Raw genomic sequence first — 25,525 nt, 5'->3', positions numbered from 1 at the left:
AAAGCCAGTTCAAGCACTAGGAATAAATGCTGGCTGCACGGCCAGTGACCCCACAGATTGTCCCAGCAATACGACTGTCACCCATATTCAGAGGGCCTAGTTTGGTCCTATGCTGGTTACCCCACTGTCATCAGTAGTCAGTGAGCTCCCAACAGCTCAGGTAAACTATTTCAGTGCTATCTCTATCATGGTCTCGACCCCTTTGCTCATATTATAGTGCCTCCCTCTCTTTGACTAGACTTTGGGAGCTCAACCTGGTGCTTTGCTGTGAAGCCCTGCATCTGCTTCCATCAGTTCCATGATGACAATTAAGGTAGTCATCAAACTGATTGCAGGGGAAGGCTAGTTCAGGCACTATCTCCACTATTGCTTAGGGTCTTAGCTGGGGCCATCTTTGCAAATTCCTGGGAATATCCCTAGTGTCAGATATTTCTTGCTAGTCCCAAGATAAGAAAGATAGAAAGATGAGGTCTAGAGATGTTTTAGTTTCTGTAGAAAGCAAGGATTAGGGTTTGAACTAAGTCATTCCTTCCACAAGATCAGCATTCAATTAGTGATCACCTGCTGTGGTCAAAAAATAGAAAGGAGTCCAGAATTTGGAGTGCTCCCATACGAAATGATGACAACCGGCCTCTTGAAAAGACTTAGAACTAAATTTCTCAGCTTGAAGCAGATCAACAACCTAACTGCTTTGTAAGACTAAGTAAAATCACAAAATTCTGAACATTCTAGATGCAGTCACTTCTTTCCAAATCAATGTTTTCCCATCAAGTGTGTGTTTGTACATGGTATTTGTCATTTTAAAGACTCTATAACTGATAAAATATTTTGACTGAGAATTATTTTCCTTCAGCATTTTATTAAAGAATAAGATAGGGATATAAATAATTTTATTCTGAAAATGAATAAACCAAAGAACTGAGAAGCAATATGGTTTTTTAGCTTATCAGCATAAGCTATTTCAATGTTGCTAGAGCATTTACATTCTTATGATCTATAAATTGGGAATATTTTAAAAAATTATTTGATCTATCTGAGAGTAAAGAAACCCTGATTTAATGTGCATTTGTTAATTTCATGCCTTAACATTGGAAAAGGTCTCCCAAAGTTCAAATACTATGATATGGCAATGTTATTTTCTAAAGGCACTTACAGGCTATTGCACATGTTCAATAAAAATAAAATGTGCTATACATATTATATAAAGCTTTTCTATGTAAGCACATTTAAAAATACTAAAAAGGAAAAGTTAATTTTTTAAAAAATCATATATAACACAGATGTCATTAGGTATTTCCATTTCAACATATAATTAAGACAAAACTACTTTATATTTGTATATATTAAAAATGTAAAACTTATTTTACATTTATAGCACTGATTTTATAATACTTTTTTTATTTTTTGAAATTAATATTATATAGATAATTATATATAATATACATAATTATATCATTGCCCATTCCCCTTTCATTCTTAAACCCCTTCCTTGTACCCCCTCTAGTTCTCTCAAATCTATGGTCTCTTTTTAAAAATTTTTATTACATAAATGTGTATGTGCGAATATATGAATATATTTTTGTCTTAGAGTAGTCACATATTAAATGCCATAACCAAATGTAACTTCTGACAACTATACTGAACCTGTGTAGAGAACAACTGAGAAAAGCAGATGCACCACAACTGTGCCATGAATCTTTGTTTATTCAGCACTACAGAGGGACGTGGGCAATCATCATAGCTATCTTAAGTATTCCCAGAGGATAACCAGAATCAGTCAGAGGAAATGGACATGAGAGAAGAAGCAGGAAGGTTACAATTCTGGGCACAAGTGTGTTTAAGACCTGTGGGACGGTGACAATATGTCTGAAAGATGGCAAGAATATTGGTATGCCTGGAATACAAAAGCTACAGCCAGATAATGACTTAGCAGAGGTGATCGGCAGGTTACTTCTTTTTTATTTCTTTTAAGAAAACAAACTATGTATTTTTTATTATTATTCATAGCAATCCAGGTTCCTACTCCCTCCCCTCCTCTGATTCCCTCCACTTACCCCGAAGCACACCCCCCATCAACTACACAGAAAGGGTAAGGCACATTGCTTCAGGGAAGGTCCAATCCCCTGCTGACTATATCTAGACTGAGCAAGGTATCCATCCAAAGAGAATAGGATCCCAAAAAGCCAGTACAAGCAGTAGGGATAAATCCTGGTGACAATGACAGTGGCCCCTCAGTCTGCCCCAGCCATGGAACTGTCAACCACATTCAGAGGAACTACTTTGGTCCTATTCTTGTTCCTTCCCTGTCCAGCTGGAGTTGGTGAGCTCCCATTAGTTCAGGTAGATTGTTTCAGTGGGTGAACCCATCATGGTCTTGATCTCTTCGCTCATATTCTCACTCCTCCCACTCTTCAACTGGACTTTGGGAGCTCAGTCCAATATTCCAATTTGGGTATCTCCCTCTGTTTTCATCAGTTGCTGGATGAAGGTTCTATGGTGATATTTAATATACTAAATCAGTCTGACTACAGAGTAAGGCCAGTTCGGGCACCCTCTCTTCTATTGCTTAGGGTCTTAGCTGGGGTCATTTTGTGGATTCCTGAGAAATTCTCTAGAGACAGTTTCTTGCTAGATCCATAATTGCTCCCTCAATCAAGATATCACTTTCCTAGCTTTCATCTCTGTCCTTCCTCCATCTCCACTATTCCTCCCTCCTGTTCTCCCTTTCTATTTCCCTTCCATCCCCCCTTCTCCCCCACCCCCCATGCTCCCAATTTTGTCAGGCAATCTTGTCTATTTTGATGTTCCATGTCGATGTATATATATATGTTTTTCTTAGGGTTCACCTTCTTACTTAGCTTCTCTAGGATCATGAACTACAGGCTCAACATTATTTGTTTATGGGTAGTATCCACTTGTGAGTAAGTACATACCATATTTATCTTTTTGGGTTTAGGTTACCTCACTCAGGATGGTGTTTTCTAGTTCCATTTGCATGCAAATTTCAAGATGCCATTGATTTTTACCTAAGTAGTACACTAATGTGTAAATGTGCTACATTTTCTTTATCCATTCTTCAGTTAAGGTACATCTAAGTTGTTTCCTGGTTAATCTAAGTTGTTTCTGACTATTATAAATAATGCTGCTATGAACATAGTTGAACAAATGTCTTTGCAGTATGAATTAGTATTTTTGGGTATATGCCCAAGACTGGTATTGCTGGATCCTGAGGTAGGTTGATTCCCAATTTTCTGAGAAACCACCATACTGATTCCAAAGTTTGCATTCCCACCAGCAATGGATGAGTGTTTGCCTTACTCTGCATTCTCTCCAGCATAAGCTATCATTGGTGTTTTTGATCTTAACCATTCTGACTGGTGTAGGATGTTTTTCAGAGTTGATTTGCATTTCCCTAATGGTTAAAAATGTTGAACATTTCCTTAAGTGTCTTTTGGACATTTGAGATTCTTCTTTTGCAAATTCTCTACTTAGTTATGTACCCCATTTTTAATTGGGTTATTTGGAATTGTGATGTCTAATTTCTTGAGTTCTTTATATATTTTTGAGAGCAATCTTTTGTCTGATGTGAGGTTGGTGAAGATCTTTTCCCATTCAGTAGGCTGCTTTTTTGTCTTATTGACAGTGTTCTTTGCTTTACAGAAACTTCTCAGTTTCACAAGATCCCATTTATTTATTGTTGCTCTCAGTATCTGTGCTACTTGGGTTATATTTAGTAAGTGGTCTCCTGTGCCCATGCACTGAAGGCTACTTCCGACTTTCTCTTTCTACTTGCAAGATGAAGTCTCAATCCTGAAGAAATATGCTTCCAAACACCCACAAATGTAAAAGAAATATTACTAAAGTTTAAATCATACATCAAACCCCACACACTAATAGTAGGAGATTTCAACACCCCATTCTTTTCAATGGATAGGTCACCCAGTTGCATAGGTGGTCCTTCTGGCTTTGTGTTGTTTTCATTGGTTAATAAAGAAACTGCCGTGGCCTAGTTGATAGGGCGAACTTAGGCAGATGGGGGGGGGGGGGGAGACAGAACTGAATTCTGGGAGGAAGAAAGCAGAGTGAGAGAACCGCCATGGAGCCTCCAGAATCAGACATGCTTAATCTTTCCTGGTAAGCCACGACCTTGTGGTGATATACAGATTAATAGAAATGGATTAAATCAAAATGTGAGAGTTAGCCAATAAGAGGCTAGAGATAATGGGGCAGGCAGTGATTTAATTAATACAATTTCTGTGCGGTTATTTTAGATGTAAGCTAGCCGGGCGGCAGGGACCAAGGGCCACCCTCCTTGTGCAACAACCCAGACAGAAATTTAACAGGGAAATAAGAAAACCAGTAGATGTCATGACTCACAGAACATTCTATCCAAACACAAAAGGATATACCTTTTTCTCAACACCTCGTGGAACCTTCTCTAAAATTGACCACATACTTGGTAACAAAGCAAACCTCAACAGATACAAAAAAACTGGAATAACCCCTGTATTTTATTGGATCTCCATGGGTTTAAAGTTAGAATTTAACAACAATACTATTCTCAGAAAACAGACTCATGGAAATTTAACAGTGCTTAATTGAACCAACACTGGGTCAAGTAAAAAAGGAAGGAAGGAAAGAAGGAAGGGAGAAAAGAAAGAAGAGAGGAAGGAAGGAAGGGAAGGAGGGAGGGAGGGAAGGAGGCAGGCAGGAAAGAAGAAACAAATTAAAGATGTCATAGAATTTAATGAAAATGAAGGGACAACATACCTAAACTTATGGGACACTATGAAAGCAGTGTTAAGAGGAAAGTTCACAGCACTAAGTGCCCACATAGAGAAAGTGGAGAAAGCTGACACTTGTGACTTAACAGCACACCTGAAAGCTCTAGAACAAAAAGAAGCAGACTCACCCAGGAGGAGTAGAAGACAGGAAATAATCAAATTGATGGCTGAAATCAATAAAATAGCAACAAAGAAAACAATACAAAGAATAAATGAAACAAAGACCTGGTTCTTTGAGAAAATCAACAAGATAGACAAACCTCTATCCAAACTAATCAAAGGCAGAGAAAGAACATCCAAATTAACAAAATCAGAAATGAAAAGGGGGACATAACAATCAACACTGAGGATACCAGAGAATCATTAGGTCATACTAAAAAAACCTGTACTTCAGAAAATTGGAAAACATACAAGAAATGGCCAATTTTCTGGATTGATACCATATACCAAAAGCTGTCATCAAATGCCTCTACACCAAAAAAAAGAAAAAGAAAAACAAAACAAAAACAAAAAACAAAAAACAAAGAACAGGCCCGGACTGGATGGTTTTAGTGCAGAATTCTACTAGAACTTCCAGGAAGAGCTGATACCTATACTTTTCCAAGTTTTCCATATAATAGAAACAGAAGGACCACTGCCAAACTCATTTTATGAGGATACAGTTACCCTGAACAGAAACCACACAGAGACTCATCCAAGAAAGAGAATTTCAGACTAATCCTACTCATAAACATAGATGCAAAAAATTCTCAATAAAATCCCGGAAAACCGAATCCAAGAACACATAAAAAAATATCACCCACCATGATCAAGTTGCTTCATCTCAGCGAATCAGGAATGGTTCAACATTAGAAGATTTATCAATGTAATCCAACATATAAATAAAATGAAAGAAAAATATATGTAATCATCTCATCAGATGCTCAAAATGTATTCAACAAAATCTAACACCTTTTCATGATGAAGGTCTTGGGGAGATCAGGGATACATGGAACATATCAAAACATAATAATGCAATATGCAGCAAGCCGACGGTCAACATCGAATTAAATGGAGAGAAACTCAAAGCGATTCCACCAAAATCAAGAATAAGAAAAGGCTGTTCACTCTCTCCTTATCTCTTCAACATAGTTCATGAAGTTCTGGCTATAGCAATAAGACAACAACAGATCAAGGGGATAACGGAAAAGAAGAAGTCAAACTTTTGTTATTTGCAGATGATATGATAGTGTACATATATGATGACAAAAACTCTACCAGGGAACACCTATAACTGATAAGTACCTTCATTAATGTGGCAGGATACAAGATCAACTCAAAAAAAGTCAGTAGCCCTCCTTTATACAAATGATAAGAAGCTGATAATGAAGTCAGAGAAACATCACCTTCTATAATAGCCACAAATGACATAAAATATCTTGGGGTAACACTAACTAAAGAAGTAAAAGACCTATTTGACAAGAACTTTAATTCTTTGAAAAGAAACTGAAGATACCAGAAAATGGAAAGATCTCCCATGTTCTTGGACAGGTAGAATCAACACAGTAAAAATGGCAACCCTACCAAAAGCAATCTATAGATTCAATGCAATCCCCATCAAAATCCCAACAAAATTCTTCACAGACCTTGAAAGAACAATAATAAACTTCATACAGATAAACAAAAAACTCAGGATAGCCAAAACAATCCTGTACAATAAAGGAACTTCTGGAGGCATCACCATCCCTGATATCATGCTCAATTACAGAGCTACACTAATGAAAACAGCTTGGTATTGGCATAAAAACAGAGAGACTGACTAATGGAATCAAAAGGTATTAATCCACATACCTATGAACACCTGATTTTTGACAAAGAAGCTAAAATTATACAATGAAAAAAACAAAGCATCTTCAATAAATGATGTTGGCATAATTGGATATCAACATATAAAAGAATAGATCCGTATCCATCCCCATGCACAAAACTCAACTCCAAATGGATTAAAGACCTCAATATAAATCCAAGCACACTGAACCGGATAGAACATTTTACTTCTAAACTGACATTTAGTAAATGACTTCTAGCCTTTTTCATTTCTTAATCTTTTTAGCTTTACTGCTTCATTTATGATAACACTAGAAAAAAGTTATACTTAAAATGTTAATTATTATTTATAAAGTATTTTGGAGGGAATACTGTATATATTGTACACAATACTATATGTGTGTTAAATTTATAAAAACACATCAGTATTATTTTCTAAATAGTGTATGTACGAATATGTGTAGAAACATCAACAGTCAAGTTCCAGAGACAATCTGGGGAATTATAAAATGATTATAACTTATGTTTACTATGGTTTATAAAATACTGTTTGGCCTCAAGAGGTCGGGGCAACTTGAGTTTGGTGAACTGTTTTGGCCATTACTTCCTCATATGAGTGACTCAGCAAAGCCCTACCTAAACCCGCCTCTTCCCAGCCACCACTAACCAGGCAGAATATAATTGGCCATTATTCCTTATTCCACTTCACCCCATTCCAAGACTCCCATTCTCTATCACAACCCTAAATAAGTTCCTGTGTAATACAATTAAACGAGATCCTGCTTCAACAAGACTCAGTGTGTTTTTCTCAGGTGGCCAAGCAGGGAAGTTTAAGTCATCCACACTCACTATCCTGCTCAGTCCCAGGTTGAGACCAGCAGGATTGGCTCTGCCACAGCCCTACTTGCTGGAGATCCCAGCAAAATACATAACAGTGGTGACAGTAGAATACTAACTCAGAGCCTGACTTTTGTCTTTGGGAACCTCTGTGATATTCCTAATGCTAGCAAAAGTCATAGGCTTTAGGTTTACACATTACTGCATATTGATCTGATGGACTGTGGAATTTTACTGAGGATATAATGATTCCATGTATGGTTCTAAAGGAAGTTATTCATATTTCCATAAAAACATGAGTTTTAAGATATGTGAGGAACTGAATAAACTATATCCTGGTGTTCTGGAATATATATATATATTATTATTATTATATATATATTATCTGGAATATATATATAATAGGCAAGTTTTAAGACATTAATGGGAATTTATTCAAAGAAGAAAGGCTTTTAAATATAGCCTTTGTACATTTAGTTTGACAAAAATACTTGTTTCTTGAACAAACCTGTTGCTTAGGAATTACACTGCTTTGAAGAGTATCTGTCCTCCACCGTTTGCATCTACCCAGAACCTGTGATTGTGCTCTGCCCTGAAACAGGATTTTTTATGAATATCAGAAAGATAAGTCAAGCACATACTGGATTCAGATGGGTCCTGAATCACAGAAGAGTGGTTTCTTATAAAAAAAAAAAAATAAAGGACATCGAGCCTATAATTCGTAAAAAATCCTAGAGAAGCTATATAAGAAGGTGAACCCAAAGAAAAACATACAGTTATCCTCCTGGATACTGGAAGTAGACAAGATTGCCGGACAAAAAATGGGAACATAGCGGTGGGGTGGGATGGGGGGAGGGGGGATGGGGTGAGAAAAGTGTGAAGTGGAGGATGGGAAGAGCTTGGGGGAATAGGATGGTTGGGATATAGGAAGGGTGGATATGGGAACAAGGAATTATATATCTTACTTAAGGGAGCCATTCTAGGGTTGGCAGAGACTTGACTCTAGAGGGGTTCCCAGGTTAAAAAAAAAAAAGAAAGAAAGAAAGAAAGAAAGAAGGAAAGAAGGAATAAAGAAAAAAAGAAAGAAAGAAAGAAAGAAAGAAAGAAAGAAAGAAAGAAAGAAAGACGGAAGAAAACCAAAAGGAAATTCATAACAAAAACAGAGGCAGAGGGTCAATGTCAAATGGCTGGAGTTAGAGGCAGAGCCATCCACAAGATACAGAACACCTGACACGCTCTGCTGGCAGCTAGTAAGTTCTAGGAAAAGCTGAGGAAGAATCTCGGCCAGCATCCTGCTGATATCTCCACTTCAGCTCATGTCTTAGAACTGGAAGAACACACTTCTATTGCTTGAGACTCCCCAGTCAGCAACACTTCCATACTGGCATCTCCAGGAAGTGCTCATCACTAGCAGGTGGCATCCCGTTGCTGTTTCCTGTTGCCTTCAATAAGCAGCTCTTATGCCACATTGTCATTTGTCAGCCTGACAAGCAGGACCTTTCTGCTGTTCAAGAAATTGCTTCAGGGTAGAATTCTACTTTGTACTGTTAACATAAAGTTTTGCTTTAATCAAAAGAGCTCTCTGTTCATAGCATTTACTACTGACATTAGGTAAGTGAACTAAATATTACATAAAATTACTAAATATTTATTATGAAAGAAAAGACGCACAGAGTAGGCTCTTTCTTTACAACTTTGTTTCCTTAGCTGTGTAGAAGGTTTTTATGTTCACGTACTCCAACTTATCAATTCTTGACATAATTTCTGAGCATAGCTGAATCTTTTTCAGGGAGTCAATTCTCATCCCTATATCTTCAACTGCTTTCTCTCTATATTACTCCAATAATTTCAAAGTCTCAAGACCTACATTATGGTCTTTGATCCATATCAACTGAATTTTAAGCAAAATAAAAGGTGGGTCTAGTCTCATTCTTCTACATGTCATGTGGATATCATTTTCATAGCACTATTTTTGAAAAGCACTATTTCTTCTATAAAGAATGTTTTCTATATCTGTCATAAATCAGTTGGGCCACTGGTATTGTGTATATCTTGGGAATTCTATCTTATTCTGTTAAGTTTCATGTTTACTTTTGAGACATCACCATGCTAGTTTTATTACTATGATTCTATAATTTGAAATCAGAAATTGTGATAGCTCCAGCATTATGCTTTTTGTTCAGGACTGCTTTGATAATCTGGGATATTTTGTGCTTCTATGTAAAATTTAGGATTGGTTTCTCAAGTTCGGTGAAAAACATCACTGAAAATTTGGTTGGCATTGTAGTGAATCTGTAGATCACTGTTATGTGACTGTTCCTGAGAATACATGAAAACACATATACTCACTTGAGGCAGGGTAACAACAAAAGACAAAATCAACAATCCCAACTAAGTGTAGCCTGATGAAATGAGTTTATTAGAGTTACTTACAGGAGCCATCAAAGGCAGCATTATTATCATAAAACTTAATACTGGTGACAACTCATGAAAACTTCAAACCTGTAGCTATCTGACTAACTGGAGGAAGATCCATGTAGAATCTTTTCTGTCTAATAGTTATTCACAGCTTTTGTAATTGGAAGAGGGTTCTGCAAATCTGTTTGTAACTCTCTGAGCCTCCTAAGCCTGTTAAGTTTCATAACTTTCTGGAATCTTGTGAGTAATGCAGCACCTTGAGTCTTATGACTTTCTATTCTTCTAGGAGAGAATATTTCCACTTGTGAGAATTAGCAACATAACATGACTTTTAGAACCACACTAATTTTCACAATATTAATTTTGCCAGTCCATGAGTGTGAGGTGCCAGGGATCAACTTCAGGTTCCATTCCTTGGGCACTATCTACCTGCTATTTTTAAAATAACTTATTTTGTGTTTATATGTCTAGTTTTGAGATTCTGTGAGTCTGTCTCCTATGGGGGTGATGGGAACTAAGCCTGAGTCCTCTGAAAGAGGAGGAAGAACCCTCACCCATAGAGTTATTTTTTCAGCACCACTCCCGCCACTTTGTTTCAAACAAGGTTTGAATCTTGCCTAGTTGACTAGGCTGGCTGATAGTGGTTCCCCCTGACTCTACCTTCCCAGTACTGGGCTAACACACATGTGCCACCATGGTCATCATTTTTTTTTTCCAGACAGGGTTTCTCTGTAGATTTGCAACTTGTCTTGGATCTAACTCTTGTAGACCCAGCTGGCCTTGAACTCACAGAGATCCATCTGCCTCTGCCTCTCAAGTGCTGGGGATAAAAGGTGTGTGCCACCACCGCCTGGCTCATGTTCATCATTATTATTTTATTTTTATTGTACTAAACAATTTCTCTGCTCTCTCCCTACCCCTCCCCTCCCCTTCAACCCTCCGCCAAAGTCTCCATGCTCCCAATTTATTCAGGAGATCTTCTCTTTTTCTACTTCCCATATAGATTAGATCTATGTACGTTTTTGTTAGGGTCCTCATTGTTGTCTAAATTCTCTGGGATTGTGATTTGTGAGCTGGTTTTCTTTGCTCTATGTATAAAAACCACCTATGAGTGATAATTGTCTTTCTGGGTCTGGGTTACCTCATTCAAAATGATGTTTTCTAGCTCCATCCATTTTCTTGCAAAATTCAAGATGTCATTATTTTTTTCTGCTGTGTAGTACTCCATTGTGTAAATGTACCACATATTCCTTATCCATTCTTCGGTTGAGGAGCATTTAGGTTGTTTCCAGGTTCTGGCTATTATAATCATGTTCATCATTTTGAAGTGAGTTCTTGGATAAAAGATGCTCTCATGCTGTGCAGCAAGTACTTATCAGCTGACCCATCTCTTCAACTCCATTTGTTTCATTTTTTGCAATTATTACCAATGTGTTTGTTTTCTTCAGTTCCTCCTCAGGTGATTTGCTATCAATATATTCGCAAGCTGTTGATTTATATCTTAACATTGTATACTTATCATTTGTTAATCAGCTCAAAGTTTTCTAACAGAAATTTCTATAAGATTCTACTAGAATCTTTATCTTTTTAATGTATAGGATCATGTCACCTTCAAGAAGAATTTACTTCTTCCTGTCCTATTTATATGACTTTAATTTATTTAATAATATAATAAATATGTATTATTACTCTAGTAAAGATTCAATGACAATATTGGATGAATAAAGAAAGAAGATATTTTTGTGTTATTCCTCACTGTAGTGAAAATTTTTGCAGGTTTTCTCCATTGAGTAAATGCTGACTATAGACGTGATATATACTCTTATTATATTAAGAAATGTTTCTTCTATTATTATTTTCTTCAGGGCTTTTATCAATAGGGTATGTTAGTTTCCATCAAAGACCTTTTGTGCAACTATTGAGATATTTATGCAATTTCAGTTACTGAATGTAGTCATAAGGTGCTTTGCATTTATTGATTTGTGTTTTTTGAGCAATCCTTGTATCCTTGAAATAAAGTTCATTTGGTCCTGGTAAGAACTGACTGTCTGAAAAAGTCTCAATCATGTTCAGAAATAGTGTCAAGAATTGATAAATTGTATTACATGAAATTAAAAGGCTTCTACACAACCAAGGAAAGAGTCCTGTGAAGACACAGCCTACTCTGTATGTCTTTATTTCATAATCAATATTTCATCATTCTATGGAATATTTAGTTCAGTTATCTAATGTCAGTAGTAAATGCTATGAACACAGAACTCTTTTGGTTGAAGCAAGACTTTCTGTTAATACTGCAAATTTGAATGTGTTGTTGAATTTGGTTTGCAAATTCTTCACTGAAAACCTAGTTAACTGACCAGAGCTGGTGATGTCCTGGCTCTAAGAGCTTACAACCACTGCTTTACTCAACGATGATAATCCCCAACTGCATTCTAAATATTTGTGCTTATCCCCACAGGAAAGTGTTGTTCTCAGCCCTCATCAAGAAAAATTCTGTCTGCAATAGGCAAAGACCATTATAGAAAACCACTAATCAAAATGTAGATTTGTAGAGTCCAGCACTAACAGATACATCTACAATACAACTCACACATTTAAGACTCAGTAATCCTTGTAGAAGAGGGGGGTTGAATAATTTTAAAGGCAAAGAAAAAGGGTGTTTGCTGTGAGATTGTGTCTCCTAGTAATAACAGAAGTGCTACACCCGTATAGTCTTACCAACATGATTGCCTAAACATGGTCTGAACGAGGAAACCAACAACATCGATGCTAATGTGGAAAAGCCAGGAAGCCTCAGCACTATACAAAATACTAGAGATGACCAAGGATTACTGGGTGTGGGAAAATAGTCTTTTTCATGGAAGAGGACACCAAATGATTATCCAGTATCAAATGGTCATCCTGAAAACATGCATGCAATCAATATTATACATATCGAGCAGGTTTAGGTTATGTACTTAGAAACACACACATATACACCATCAACATTGAATGAAAAAAGGAGCCATGAGTTTGAAAAGATCAAGAAGGGATATATGGGATGGGTTAGAGGGAAAAAAGCATATATTATAATTTAAAATATAAAAAGTTAAAAATGTGGCATGCATGACCAGGGAGAGTGATTCATAATTTGTTTTTTTTTTTCTTGTAATATATATTCAGCTTGGATAAAATGAGCTTGGTATCATTTCTTCACTTTCTATTTTATGGGTAGTTCTATGGAGAGTTACTTAGTTCTTCAACGGTTTCATAGAATTCAGTAGAGAATACATCTATACTTGAACTGTTTTAGCTGGAAAACTCTAATCTCATTGCTCGCTATAGGTCTATTAAAGTTTCTATTCTCTTGGCTCAATTCTGGTATGTCAAAGTTTTCTCTTTTCTGAAATATGTTTTTTTTTCTTTTTCAAAAAGTCATATTGCTCTCAATACAGTTGTATTTCTATTAACTGATATTAAAAACATAAAAACAGACTCAGAGAAATTTTAATGCCATTAACAACTTTTTTCCTTGCTATATGAATATTCTCACTTTTAACTCATTGTTAATATAGCGCTAATTTGATCTTAACATTATAATATTCCAAGGAATAGTTACATTGATCCTGTTATATATGTTCATATCATTTCTATCACATACACACATAGCATTTCACCAAGTTCACAGATCAAGATCCAGAAACAAAATAACTAACTTAATTTCTTATAGCTATACTCCCAATTATGTTTCATATTCATTGTCTCCTAAATTTTAATGAGTACTAACTGTCCTTAATTAGACTGTGGTCTTGAGCAAACTATTGGTCTTCTTTAGAATTGATTCCACAAGTTCTGAGATAAATGTTTCAACAGAACAATCTCTAGGGTGCTCGTTAGCTACAAACCCTCATTCAGTACCAGACAAAATTGTGTTTTCTTATGAATAAATAATATGATTTCTCCCAGAAAATGGCATGCAGTGCGTCTTAAAGACAGCAAGGAGAAGTAGAGATGCCTGGTGAGTAAAGAATGAGAAGGGCAACATATATAAGGAGAAGGTAAATCTATTACTTGCTAAAATGCTTGTATAAACTCTTTTGGGGGAAAATCATAAAATACTGTATGTTTTCTGCTCCAACTTCAATACTAGGTATTAAATTGGGAAGGGCATGACAAAGGCACCTTAAAATATTAGACTTAATAAATTCTTTATACTTTATTATGTTAAATAGAATATAATATTATTTAATTATGCTATAAAACAATTATTATAAGACAGTTTAATGATTTGAGTGGATTTATCATTTTTATTCCTTAAACTCCATCTCTAGTATTATGATAGCCTTAGCCAATATTGAGAAATTTTAAAATGCTATAATATGTCTTGTATTTACTTATTACTTGCACAATTTAATAAGAAACAATAAAAACAATCTTAATATTTTTTGGTATATAAAAATGATACAGTGTTTTTGTTGGTTCAACAAGATGAATAATTTACCACTGTAATTCTGTTAAATAACTGAAGGAGTTGCATTTTTACTTAGAGAAACTTTCTTTAAAACATAGCTGTGAAACATTGGCTTCAAATGGAAAGGGTACAAAAAAGCACCTCCTAGCCAGAATCCGGTTCAAGAGGTTTATGGCGGTGAACAGCAGAAAAGATGAAATGTTTCAATAAGTCCCTTAGGCTGATTTAGTTAGCATCCACAAAGCGGAATAACCTATACATCACATACCCTTTGTTAGCTGATTGTTTAGAATAGATGTATGAGTCACTGAGTTTTATTTTAGCAGTCGGGCAATGCAATTCTCCTTTTGCCTGAAATATTAAAATGCAGAACTATGAGCGGTAATGACAAATCTCATACAGGATGCTAATCAACCACTGTGATGGATCAAGACATTCTTTAAACCTTGTCATTCCATCTTTCACCTTGGTCAGCACAGATGATAAATTACCACTTATAAAATTTCGATTATATTAATCATCCACCTATGGCAAATAATTTTTAAAAAGTGTGTGCAGTATTAGAGCTGTCAAAGAGAGAAAGCTAAAATAAAGAAAAAGAAAAAAGAAAGAAACCTGACATTTGAGAAAGATATAAAGAATGCTATTCTGAAAGATTTCACATACAAATGAATCCCTCTGGGAGCCAGACAGGAACACACACACACACACACACACACACACACACACACACGGAAGAACACACAAACACACACACACGCACGCATGTGTGTGTGTATGTATGCATATACATATGAAACAGATATTTATATAATTTTTTAGTCGTAGACATTGAAGAGAATTAATGAGGGTACCTGCAACAATGCTGGCAAGCTGCTGGGTTCTAGAGATAGGGTATATGCTGCGTGCTTGAATGATTGCAGAAGCAATTTTCTTGGCATGCTTCTCCTCTCCATATGCTCTAAGGATGGATGCAAGTGCTTGTTGATCTAAAGCATTCACAACATCAGCAGCAGTGGGCATGTCAGGATACCTGTGCAAAAAAGAGCCAGCCAGTTTACTAACACCATTTTCATTGACAAGAGTTGATACTTCAGAGTAGTGGAAACACGAACGCAGGCACTCGTCACACATTGTCTAGAAGAAATTCTGAATCAGACTGAAATAGCACACGAATGAAAGAGAGTTTCTGTTTTACATAGTAATCATTATGGCAAGAGAAACCTGAAACATTCATTGAGGTCAAGGAAATGGGAAGTTATAGTATTTTGTTAATCTTTAACTTTCATTCATAAAAAGTTAATTTTGATCATGTAGCTTTCTTTTAAGATAAAATAGAAGAATGTTTAGATTTAACTTATTCAAAATTTAAGTTACTGATTGAATTATTCTTTTTTTGATAATAGGAGACACAATCCAGACAGATGATAGCTGATCAAGTCTAAACGCAAGTGAGTAATCTATGTCAGCAAAAAACATATATGTGGGACAACCGCAAAACCCTACTGAGAAAGTCTACACAGGAAGACACTAGGCAGCTTCCCTGTACAATAACTAAAAGACCTAATGCTAAATGTGCATATTTTGGATATTTGATATTAGCTCAGGCATCAGTGACAAATGTCATCATGGATTAAAGCTTCAAAATAAACAGTACTGATTGAAAAAGCCTAAATATTATTTTCAAGTACGGCACAAAAAGAAAATCCAAGTTCTGACCACACAGACTAAATTATACTAGCATAACATAGTGTTCGCTGTCAGATCATTCTAGTTTATTTCCAATTAGACAAGTGGGTCAAAGCATTCTAACTATTGAGCTAGCCATGACTTGACTTATTAGGCACATCTGACAGTAGTACAGTTACTACTCCCACACAAATATGATGGATTATTAGTTTCATACTGTGAATAGTCATGAGTTCCAAAGATACAGGAGCATTAAGACCTGAGGTTTAAGCCACACTGAGGTTGAAAAACCTCTCAAATTCTCTTGGAAAATTATTACCTTGTTAACATGCTTGTGCATTCAGGAGGAACTTTGATCCTTGTACTCCATTTTGCATGTCTGCTTGTCTATCTCTGAAACTCATAGTCTCTCTCTCTTATTTTTTTGGGAGTAGGAAACATCCTATTCCATGTATGATGATTTTATTTTTCATTTTGGCTGACTTTTATTTATTTATGTATGTTTTAAATTGAAGTGTGATTATACTACGTCACCTTTCCTCACTCCAGCTCTTCCCACCCTCTCAAACTGTCAGCCTCATTTTCTTTTGAAGCCCTGTACCAATGAATGTCTTATATGGTAGCCCTAACTTTGATATCAGTGGTTTGCTTTTTTTTTTTGGCTTACAAAATGAAGATCCTTTCTTTTAAGGTTGTAGTGATCTATAAAGGAATTGCAGCCTTGTTATACTGGATAAAGTTTTAAATGCAGTAGACTCTCAATTTTAATCTGGGAAATGAATATAACAATTATTATCTCAATTATTAAATTGTTGGGAGAGGACGCCCACCATGACATAGTAAATACAGACAATATAATGACTGGGCAATAAACATTCATGACCTTCAGATATTTCCAATTCATATATTTGCCAGCCATCATTCTGACTATAAAAGACAGAAATCCCTGCTAGATCTTACCTACTTATGAATTTAGTTAGCCAAGCCACTGCCCATTGGGGACAATCCTTGCTATTCAGACCTTTAGCTTTATTAAAGAAACTATAAGACAGTAAGGATTAATTTAGTTTTTCATAACTTTCTACTTTTAAAAAAGAAAACTAAAACAGCATTTTGATCAGGCGGCATTTAATAAACAAAGGTATGATGTTATCTTACTGTTCCATTAACACAAAATATTTATGTGGAAGTTTCCACAATGCTAGAAAACAAAAGGAACATCACTTTTGAAGTTGGCAGGTGAGAAATCTGTACTAGAACAGGCATTAATATGATGAACAAGAAGCACTGCTCCTCTATGAAAACACAAGCTTACCCTTGTACAAGTCCAAAGATTTCCTTCACTCACTACAACCAAAATCATAAGAGAAAGTCTTAACTTGGGTATCAGTTTATTATCTCCCAACAAAGGCTGTATCTGCTAAAAGAAGTAGCCTTTCAAGTTCCTGAGGCTTGGAATTCCTCCCTGCTACATGAGAAGATAATATAATCTAAAAGCAGTGCCTGGTGAGATTTGGGTAAACATAGAGTTAAGACTCTACTGTGAGCCAGTATGAAAATGACTCTTGTGTGTGTCTTTATCATAGGAATCTATCACTTTCTGGGGTTGGACAGATCACAACTTGTGTGTGTGTGTGTGTGTGTGTGTGTGTGTATAAATATAATTTTTCCCTCATGGCCTACCCTTCTACTTGTATTTGCAGTGCACATCTTTGTATGCCTGACTTTCATTTTCCCATATATTCAAGTAAACTGATTTTCCTGTTCTGAATACTCAAATAGGTTATAGTCCATATGATCTACCTGGAAGATCTTCAACTTTTAAATATATATATATATATATATATATATAATTTAAAATATAATTTCAATCATAAGGTATTGACTTGAAGGCTTAATTCTCAGGAACAATCTTACTTTGAAGTTGCTGAGGAGAAACTCATGGATGTAGATTTACAAATTAAAACTTGCCCAAAAAGCTTTATATTAAGAATATGGTAATTCATTGCTATTAATTAGATGATTTGTTCACTGTATTACAGAAAGTACCTTTCTTCCTCAGCAAGACACAGGAAGAGTATAAATTTATTAAACATTTTATTATTATACAACCCCACCTTATTTCCAAAGTTGAGATATCTGATCTTCACTATTAGATGCTAGTTGTTAAAGGATTTATTTTATCATGATAGTCTTAGTTCTATAAATGTTAATATTACAAATAGAAGGCAAAAGATCCAGAAACAATACAATTCTAATAAATATGTCACTATGTAAATTTAGCACTCATGTCACATATCAAGGTAAGAGACCATATATGAGTATTTACCACAGGATATTCATGGCATGACACAATGTCCACACAAAAATCAAGGGTAAGCTTTGGAGATATAGGCTATTCTGGCATGGTACCACTAGTAGGTGCAGATGTCAGTACTAATTTAAGCTTTAAAAATCAATGTAGAAAAAGAAACTTTTCCTAATCTTTCCTACAATACAACATAATGCTATTAAATGGATTGTGTGTCTATGTGAATTGAATTATGGTAAATAAGCATTAGTATATTTACAGCACCAAAGAATGAAGAGGAGTCACAGGTAATAGTCTTTGTTGATTTATGTCGTGATGTAGGATGCAGTGCCATACACTGCAAATACTTTAGAGAAGCTACAACTAGGGTGACTGCATAATAGATAGAACAAAAACAGAACTGCTGACCACATGAATCCTGTCAGACTTTTTTTTGCAGCATTATAAATGAATATCAATTAAATCCAGCTATTCTTGCTTCTTACAGATGCATAGTTGGACATGCACAAAAATGAAGCAATTGTTTCAGCATTAACTTTTTCCAAATTACTATTAAAAAGCCATATTGTTGGTGAAAAAAAATTCCATAAAATTTGATTTCCTCATTCTGAATACTTCCTCACTATAGTCTGTAAAGACAGTAAATATTTTCCAAAGCCAAAGAAATACTGAAGTCTATAATGAGCACCAAACACAGCTGATTTACTATGTATGGACAGTGCTGGATGTGGGAGTGTGCTGGGAATTTTTCAGTCTTCAAGGAAATTAAATTGTGAATGATTTTAAGAAATTGATTTTTTTGTGGTAAGAAGAAATGCTTTTTTAATACCCACCTGTCTCCATCCATCCTCATGTCCAAGGGACCATCCTTCCGAAGGGAGAAACCTCGCTCAGGAGCATCAAGTTGCATGGAGGAACATCCCAGATCCAAAAGAACTCCATCGATAGTCCCTGGCTGCACTCCAACTTTTAGTAACAAAGCCTCTGCCTCGCTGAACTGGCCTAACAAAGCTTGGACCTGTTTCCTGTAAATAAACCCAAGATAGAAAAATTCTGCTGTGTTAGTCTTTCGTTACATTTCTGACCAATGGAAGGGAGTGCATCCTATCGCTGGATGATTTACCCAAAATACACAAAGTATCATGAACTTTCCTAGCATTATACTTTTTGAGAAGGTATATATTTAGAAATCAGAAAAACAACCCTTTGTCAGACTAGATTTTTTATTCTTTAAAAATTTCTTACATTCATGAGTAAGAAAGACAGCACATGAAATTCTTACAAAAGAATTACTTAACTTACAAGCAAATTCAAATACAGTAGGCATAAAACAACAATGCAGATGGAAGTGGAACTCATGCTAGGTGAGGTAAGAATGTGCAGGAGAACAGGTAATACACAACTTGCATTCATACGTAAAATCTTAATACTGATCTCAAAGTTGAGGTGAGTATGGGCGTCTTGCAGTGATGAGAAAAGAGTTGGGGAAAGAAGAAAATAAAAAAGGTTGCTCAATGTATAGTTACGAAATCATAGTTAAACAGAAGATAAGGATTTTCAATGTGCTATTGTACCCCAATTTAAACATTACACAGTGTATACATGTATTCTATACTGTGCCATTTACAGGTAGTTTTTAGGTACCTGTTAAATACAAATCTCTAAGTAGTAAAAAGAACCATGAGAAAATTTTTTAATAAGTTCACTCCCAGTATTTGACTGCTATGCACGTTTATCCTGTACTTAGGACAGGGATATTATGTAGCTACATACATCAGGAATAAAATAAGGACAGGACTAAACAACTACTGAAGAATTCTTCTTCCAACAAGAATTTCAAACTGGGCATGAAGCATTCAGAATCAACAGACAGGAAGAAGTTTGGATCACCATGTTGCCATTCCAGTTCTCCTTCCTATGCAAAGGAAGCTGCGGCCCTTAGGTTTCAGCAGAGGCCTTAAGGCAACAACAATCCATTTCGAAAGGAGAATGAGTAAAGAGAAATCAGGTAACATTTTGAAGTTTCTTTCTCCCCTCTGAATGTGAATGGAATGGGCTTGTATTTTAACAACATTAGGCAATTCACATTTAAAGCATTTATTTACTTATGTCTTATGCCATTTAAGGGAAAATTCACAGCTCACTGGTAAGTTTTCCTCAAATTCTGGATGAAAGGGTAATTTCTGGATTACTCTTAGATTACATGCCAAATATTTACTGCATTTCTGCTGTGGCAGTTATTATGCTATTTGGCAAATATAACAAGGGAAGAGGAAAACTAGTAAGTCACATTTTTTGAGTTAACAGCTGAGAGGAACAGATATAATTTACAGAGCAATCTGGCTGGAGCTAATGATAGAGAGATAAATAAATGCTCTACCTGTTTTAGAAAAATATCAGTGATAATAAAACTGTATTCCAAAAGCAAAAAAAAAAAAATAAAGTTTCAGGATTGGAACACATTTCACTATTCACTTAGGGCAATCTGAAATTTGAATCTTTCCCTACTCCAATATCATAAGTAGGGCTGAACAAAAGGAATTATTCTGTTCTAATCACCTCCAGATCCCAAACTTATGCTGCAGAGATAGTCAAATATCCAACACTCCTCACCGGATATGGGTGATTAATCACATCTCCTCACAATTTTTGGATAAGGAAACAAAACCATGCGAGAACACATAGAGGAAGGAAGCAGTATGTTGTCAAAGCACCTCCTTGTTACAGAAGGATGTGATGGGCTTGTTTGAGTAGCTGCACAAAATTACTGGGAACTGAAGCTGCTGATCAAATAGAAGCAAATATAGAGCCCAAGAGATTCCCTCTGCCAAGAAAAGATGCTCATCTAGAGAATCTTACCTTCAAAAGCACAGTAGGAAGGGAAATTTGTGGTTAGGACACTTAAAGAAACAAGTGTTTTTCATATACTAAAGTAATCACCAAGTATTTAAATATAAGAAACAATAACATTTATATATACATACAGAAATAAATATAATTCAATATCATTAATTCAAATCCAAAGTATTCTGCTCCTCTGGGGGAATCCTGATGCTATCCTTTCTCAACTACTAGTCAATATTAAAATAACTGTAGAAAAAAATCGTGCCCATTACATCATAAACTACATATGAGCAAAATATTGCTTTGGATGTGTTATTTATACCAGATGTTAAGAAACATGTAATGTTGGAACTTAATTTCCAGTAAGCACCAGTAATCTGATTCATATTTGGACATTATTACTAGTTAGAATTCACTATTACTCTTGGGACTGAAGAGGTTGTTCAAGAGTAAAAGAATGGGTTAGCTTATGTATAAAAGAGTCTAATATATAAAGCTTATACATGAAAGTCCAAATAAAATAAAAAGGAAAACACATTATTAGTACTTTTCAATTAAGCAGTCACCTCTGCACCTTCTCACTGTGAGGTTCGTAAGTTACCTTATGTTACTCAATTCAGAACCCAGGCTGCATGGCAGCCTTCCCACACATGAACCTCTACCTACTCTAGGGACACTTTTAGCCTCCACTGAGTTGCCAAACTCTCCATTCCAATAGGACCTCAAAAGTTCAGCTACAGATTAAAATAAAAAACTACTAGGTACTTGATATTTGTGGCAGGCTGGTTATATAGTAGTTTAGTAGTTTAGGTATTGCTATAAAGGTCCTTTTCAGTGAATGGGTTTTAAGTAAAAAACATTAACTTTAAGAATGGAAGTTCAGCTACAATGTCTTAAAAGTAAGAATCATGTTTCCCAGGGGAAGAAGTAATTCTGCCTCAAGGCTGCAACATTATTTTATACCCCAGACTTTCCAGCCTGTTCCCAAACAGATTTAACACGACAGACCTCACAGGTCTGTGAGCAAATTTCTTGAAGTAAACCCTCCCCCGACCAGTATTCTCTCTACTTCTTCACCTTCCTACACACACACACGTGCACAAACACCACACATGCGCGCGCACGCACACACCACACGCACATAAACACACATGTGCACACACACGCACACCACACACACACACACTCACACACACACACACACACACACGGGCACAAGAGCGCTGTGGCAGGGTGAGTAAGGTATATTTTGTGTAGTACTGGGGAGATGGTTCTGTAGTTTAGAGCACTTGTAATGAAAGAGGCTCACCTTTGGTTTCGGGCACGCATACAGCAGCTCACCACCATCTGTAACATCAGCCTGAGGTAGTCTGATACCTTCCTCTGGCCTCCATGGGCACTTACACTCATGTACACACTCAAGTATACATACCGTAATACAAACACACATACACATAATAAAAAAAGCTAACATCCAAAAATAAAAAGCATTTAACTTATTTATATTTTTGCATAAATTTCTATACGCTAAACCACACCTTGTACTTATTTCTTAAGTTAAATACCATACATAATACATATACACATGTACGCTCACACACACATATAAAATGCATGTTTATATATCTTCTACTAGTTCTATTTTTCTGGGGAATCCTGGTAAAAACAGATGTTTAGGGGTAGATTTCTGTTAAATGCTTTGCATACATCATGTTCATGGCTAGCATAATTTGTTCAGAGATCAACATGTGTACCATTCTGGCCAGTAAGATACAAGAGATACTTCCTAGGAACTCAGCAGGTCTACTAAAGGTACATATGTATGAATGTACACACACAAACAAATAACATCCCAACCACTATGGCAATTATACTCCTCAAGTATTCTTTTCTCCTGGGTGGTAGGATTACAGACACAGACCAAGGGACAGTATTTAACTGGTAGTCAGACACAAAGAGATAACTTGGAAAGCAAAAAAATATTTTAACCCTTCATACTTCTAAATATCAATAAAGAAAATAAGTTATAAAATGATACTAGGAATGAGCTAAACAGCAATAACAAAGTAACTCACTGAAAAGGCAAAGCACTGAGGCTTAGGATACTCTGCTAATGCTGTGCTCTGGAAACCTCCATGTGTGTACGCTTATTAAAAATGGGTATGCTGAACAATGTCTTTATTTTTATAAATAAACACTGTTGTGGGAGCTCCTTCAGCTCCTTCAGCCAATAGTTTTTAAGATGCCAGCCCACTTGGGTGTGGTCTATTATACTATGAAAGCAGCTGTAAAGTATGCATGCTCTCTCTCTTGCTTCCAGCTGCTAGACTCTGTTCCTGTTCCCCACTCGTGCAGAGAACTGTAATCTAGGACAGTGGTCTCTGAGTCTCCCCTAAATAAATAACCCTTTATTATAAGTAATTCTGAAATAGGGTGGGATTATTTTGTACCTTCTGCCATCAAAACACCACAGCACACACTCAAATCCCTTGATAAGAGAAAGCAAAAATAAAAACCAATATTAAAAGAAAGAATTAAATAAATAAAAGATGAAAAAATTAAAAAGGAGTATTTTATACAATGAGTTATAATAAGCTCTTTGAAAAGACTAAGAAAATTGATTAACAGTCCAGAGGGTGTTTATCAATATGAGGGATGAAGAGGAAAATACCACATTAAACACTAAAAGTCATCAAATATATCACAAGAGGAAATGTTTAACAATGGTATGCTAGTAAATTAGAGATTTAGATAAAATGAAAATATTTTCAGGAAACTATAACTTATTAAAACTGACATAAGAAATGTAAAACATAGTCCTAAAATCACTTATAAATTTAATCTGTAATTATAAAGTCTCCCACAGAGAAAAAGACATGCACAGGTGGCTTCACCGTGTATTCTTCCAAATATTTAAATATTTAGCTATTTAGGTAATATTTAATATTATATAAACAAAACAACATTGATATTATAGTAAAATCTTCCAGAAAATAAAAAAGAGCTATTTCAACTCAAATCACAAGGCAAGCATACTGGACGGGGGTTCTGAAATGGAAAGATCAAGGTACAGAGTAAGGGACTGGGAGTACAGAAAGATCTCATTAGGAAAGAGAATGGAACAAATAGTTATGAATGAATGTGGGGGACTGGAACTGGAGGATCAAGTGGGGAGGGAGGAGAAAAGAAGGATGAGGGAGGAAATATGGGAGAGACACCTAAAATTAAGTATCATTTGTGGAGTACTATAGAACACTTGAATGGGTTTTGTAGCCTGGGTGCTTGTATGCCTGCTTGGGAAAGTAGCTGAGACCATGCCTGAAGCTCAGCGACACACCCTCCCTCCCCCAGCAGGCAGAGGGATCAGGACTGCTAGGAGAGCACAGGCAACAGAGCATGGTGTATTCCTGCCACCATACACAGAGATATTTCCAGGACGTGCAGTGCTCTGCACGGCATATATAGTTATTAGTCATATAAAAAGGGTTTATGTGCTGCATGCTCATTCTCATAGTTAAAGTGCTGAACACAGCTCCTACCTGGCAGTCCCAGAGTGGGCAGTAATGGTGCGTCTACCATTTTGAAAGTGGAGAGAGGCGGAGCCAGAATCCATAGCAGCTGCAACCAAGCTGTTTACCATTTTAAAAGCTTTTCAAGGCAGTAAATAACTACAGATAACACAATAGGACAGATTCAGACATAAAAGACCTCTAATTGGGTCACAGTGTTGGATAAATGTAGGTAGGTCTGGGAGAGAAAAGAAAAAGAGTATAGAGAATTATAAGAGGAAATAAATGATTTATAAAAAATTAGAACAGGTCTTTAAGGAGACAGAGTACAGACAGTCATAGATTAAAAAATAATAAAGTAATAGAGTAAAAACAAGCCATGTAAAGATGAAATACACAGAGTCTAGATTATGTATATTATAGAGGCTTGTCTTTTAAAGGGATAGGGTAGTACCCAAGTGACAGACTAGACCAAGAGATCGTAACATCTGCATTTTGTATTTTGTGTTTTCTTTGAATTTTTGGCTGTGAAAAAGCTATGTAACCAACATATATATTTTAAAAGTATCTTGTCTTCAGAATTTGAGTCTACGGATATGTTACTTTTGAAAAGAGGTTCTTCTTTTGTTTCCACGGAGGATAAGAACCTGTGGATTCATTCTAGGCTAATGTGGCTTGACAGACCAAGACCCCCCTGTACACTCCCCAAAAATTACTCCATCCAATAAACAGCAGGAAGCAGTTTGGAGAGGAAGAACTACACCCATACTCCCAAATATTGTCTATAAATATTTGTTTATATTAAAGGGGAATATGCTATAGAGATTTGTATTGGTATGGATCTTGGTTTATTGATACCAATTTAAGGTCAATTTAG

The 25,525-nt window shown here is 35.9% G+C and overlaps 1 protein-coding gene across 1 annotated transcript in view; it reads right to left on the bottom strand.

Moving 5' to 3' along the window:
• The window catches only part of Mettl15 (methyltransferase like 15), a 175,031-nt gene that overhangs the window by 19,866 nt on the left and 129,640 nt on the right, over positions 1-25,525 (bottom strand). Inside the window, exons 5-6 of the mRNA XM_038330281.1 lie at positions 19,129-19,320; positions 15,150-15,328 (exon numbers count right to left, since the gene is read on the bottom strand). Coding sequence (XP_038186209.1) covers positions 15,150-15,328; positions 19,129-19,320 — 371 coding nt within the window. The remainder of the gene's footprint in view (positions 1-15,149; positions 15,329-19,128; positions 19,321-25,525) is intronic.

Source organism: Arvicola amphibius, chromosome 5 (genome assembly GCF_903992535.2).
Source record: "Arvicola amphibius chromosome 5, mArvAmp1.2, whole genome shotgun sequence".
Lineage (NCBI taxonomy): Eukaryota > Metazoa > Chordata > Mammalia > Rodentia > Cricetidae > Arvicola > Arvicola amphibius.
Note: the sequence above shows the minus strand (reverse complement) of the source record. Positions and strands in the feature narration are given on the sequence as shown.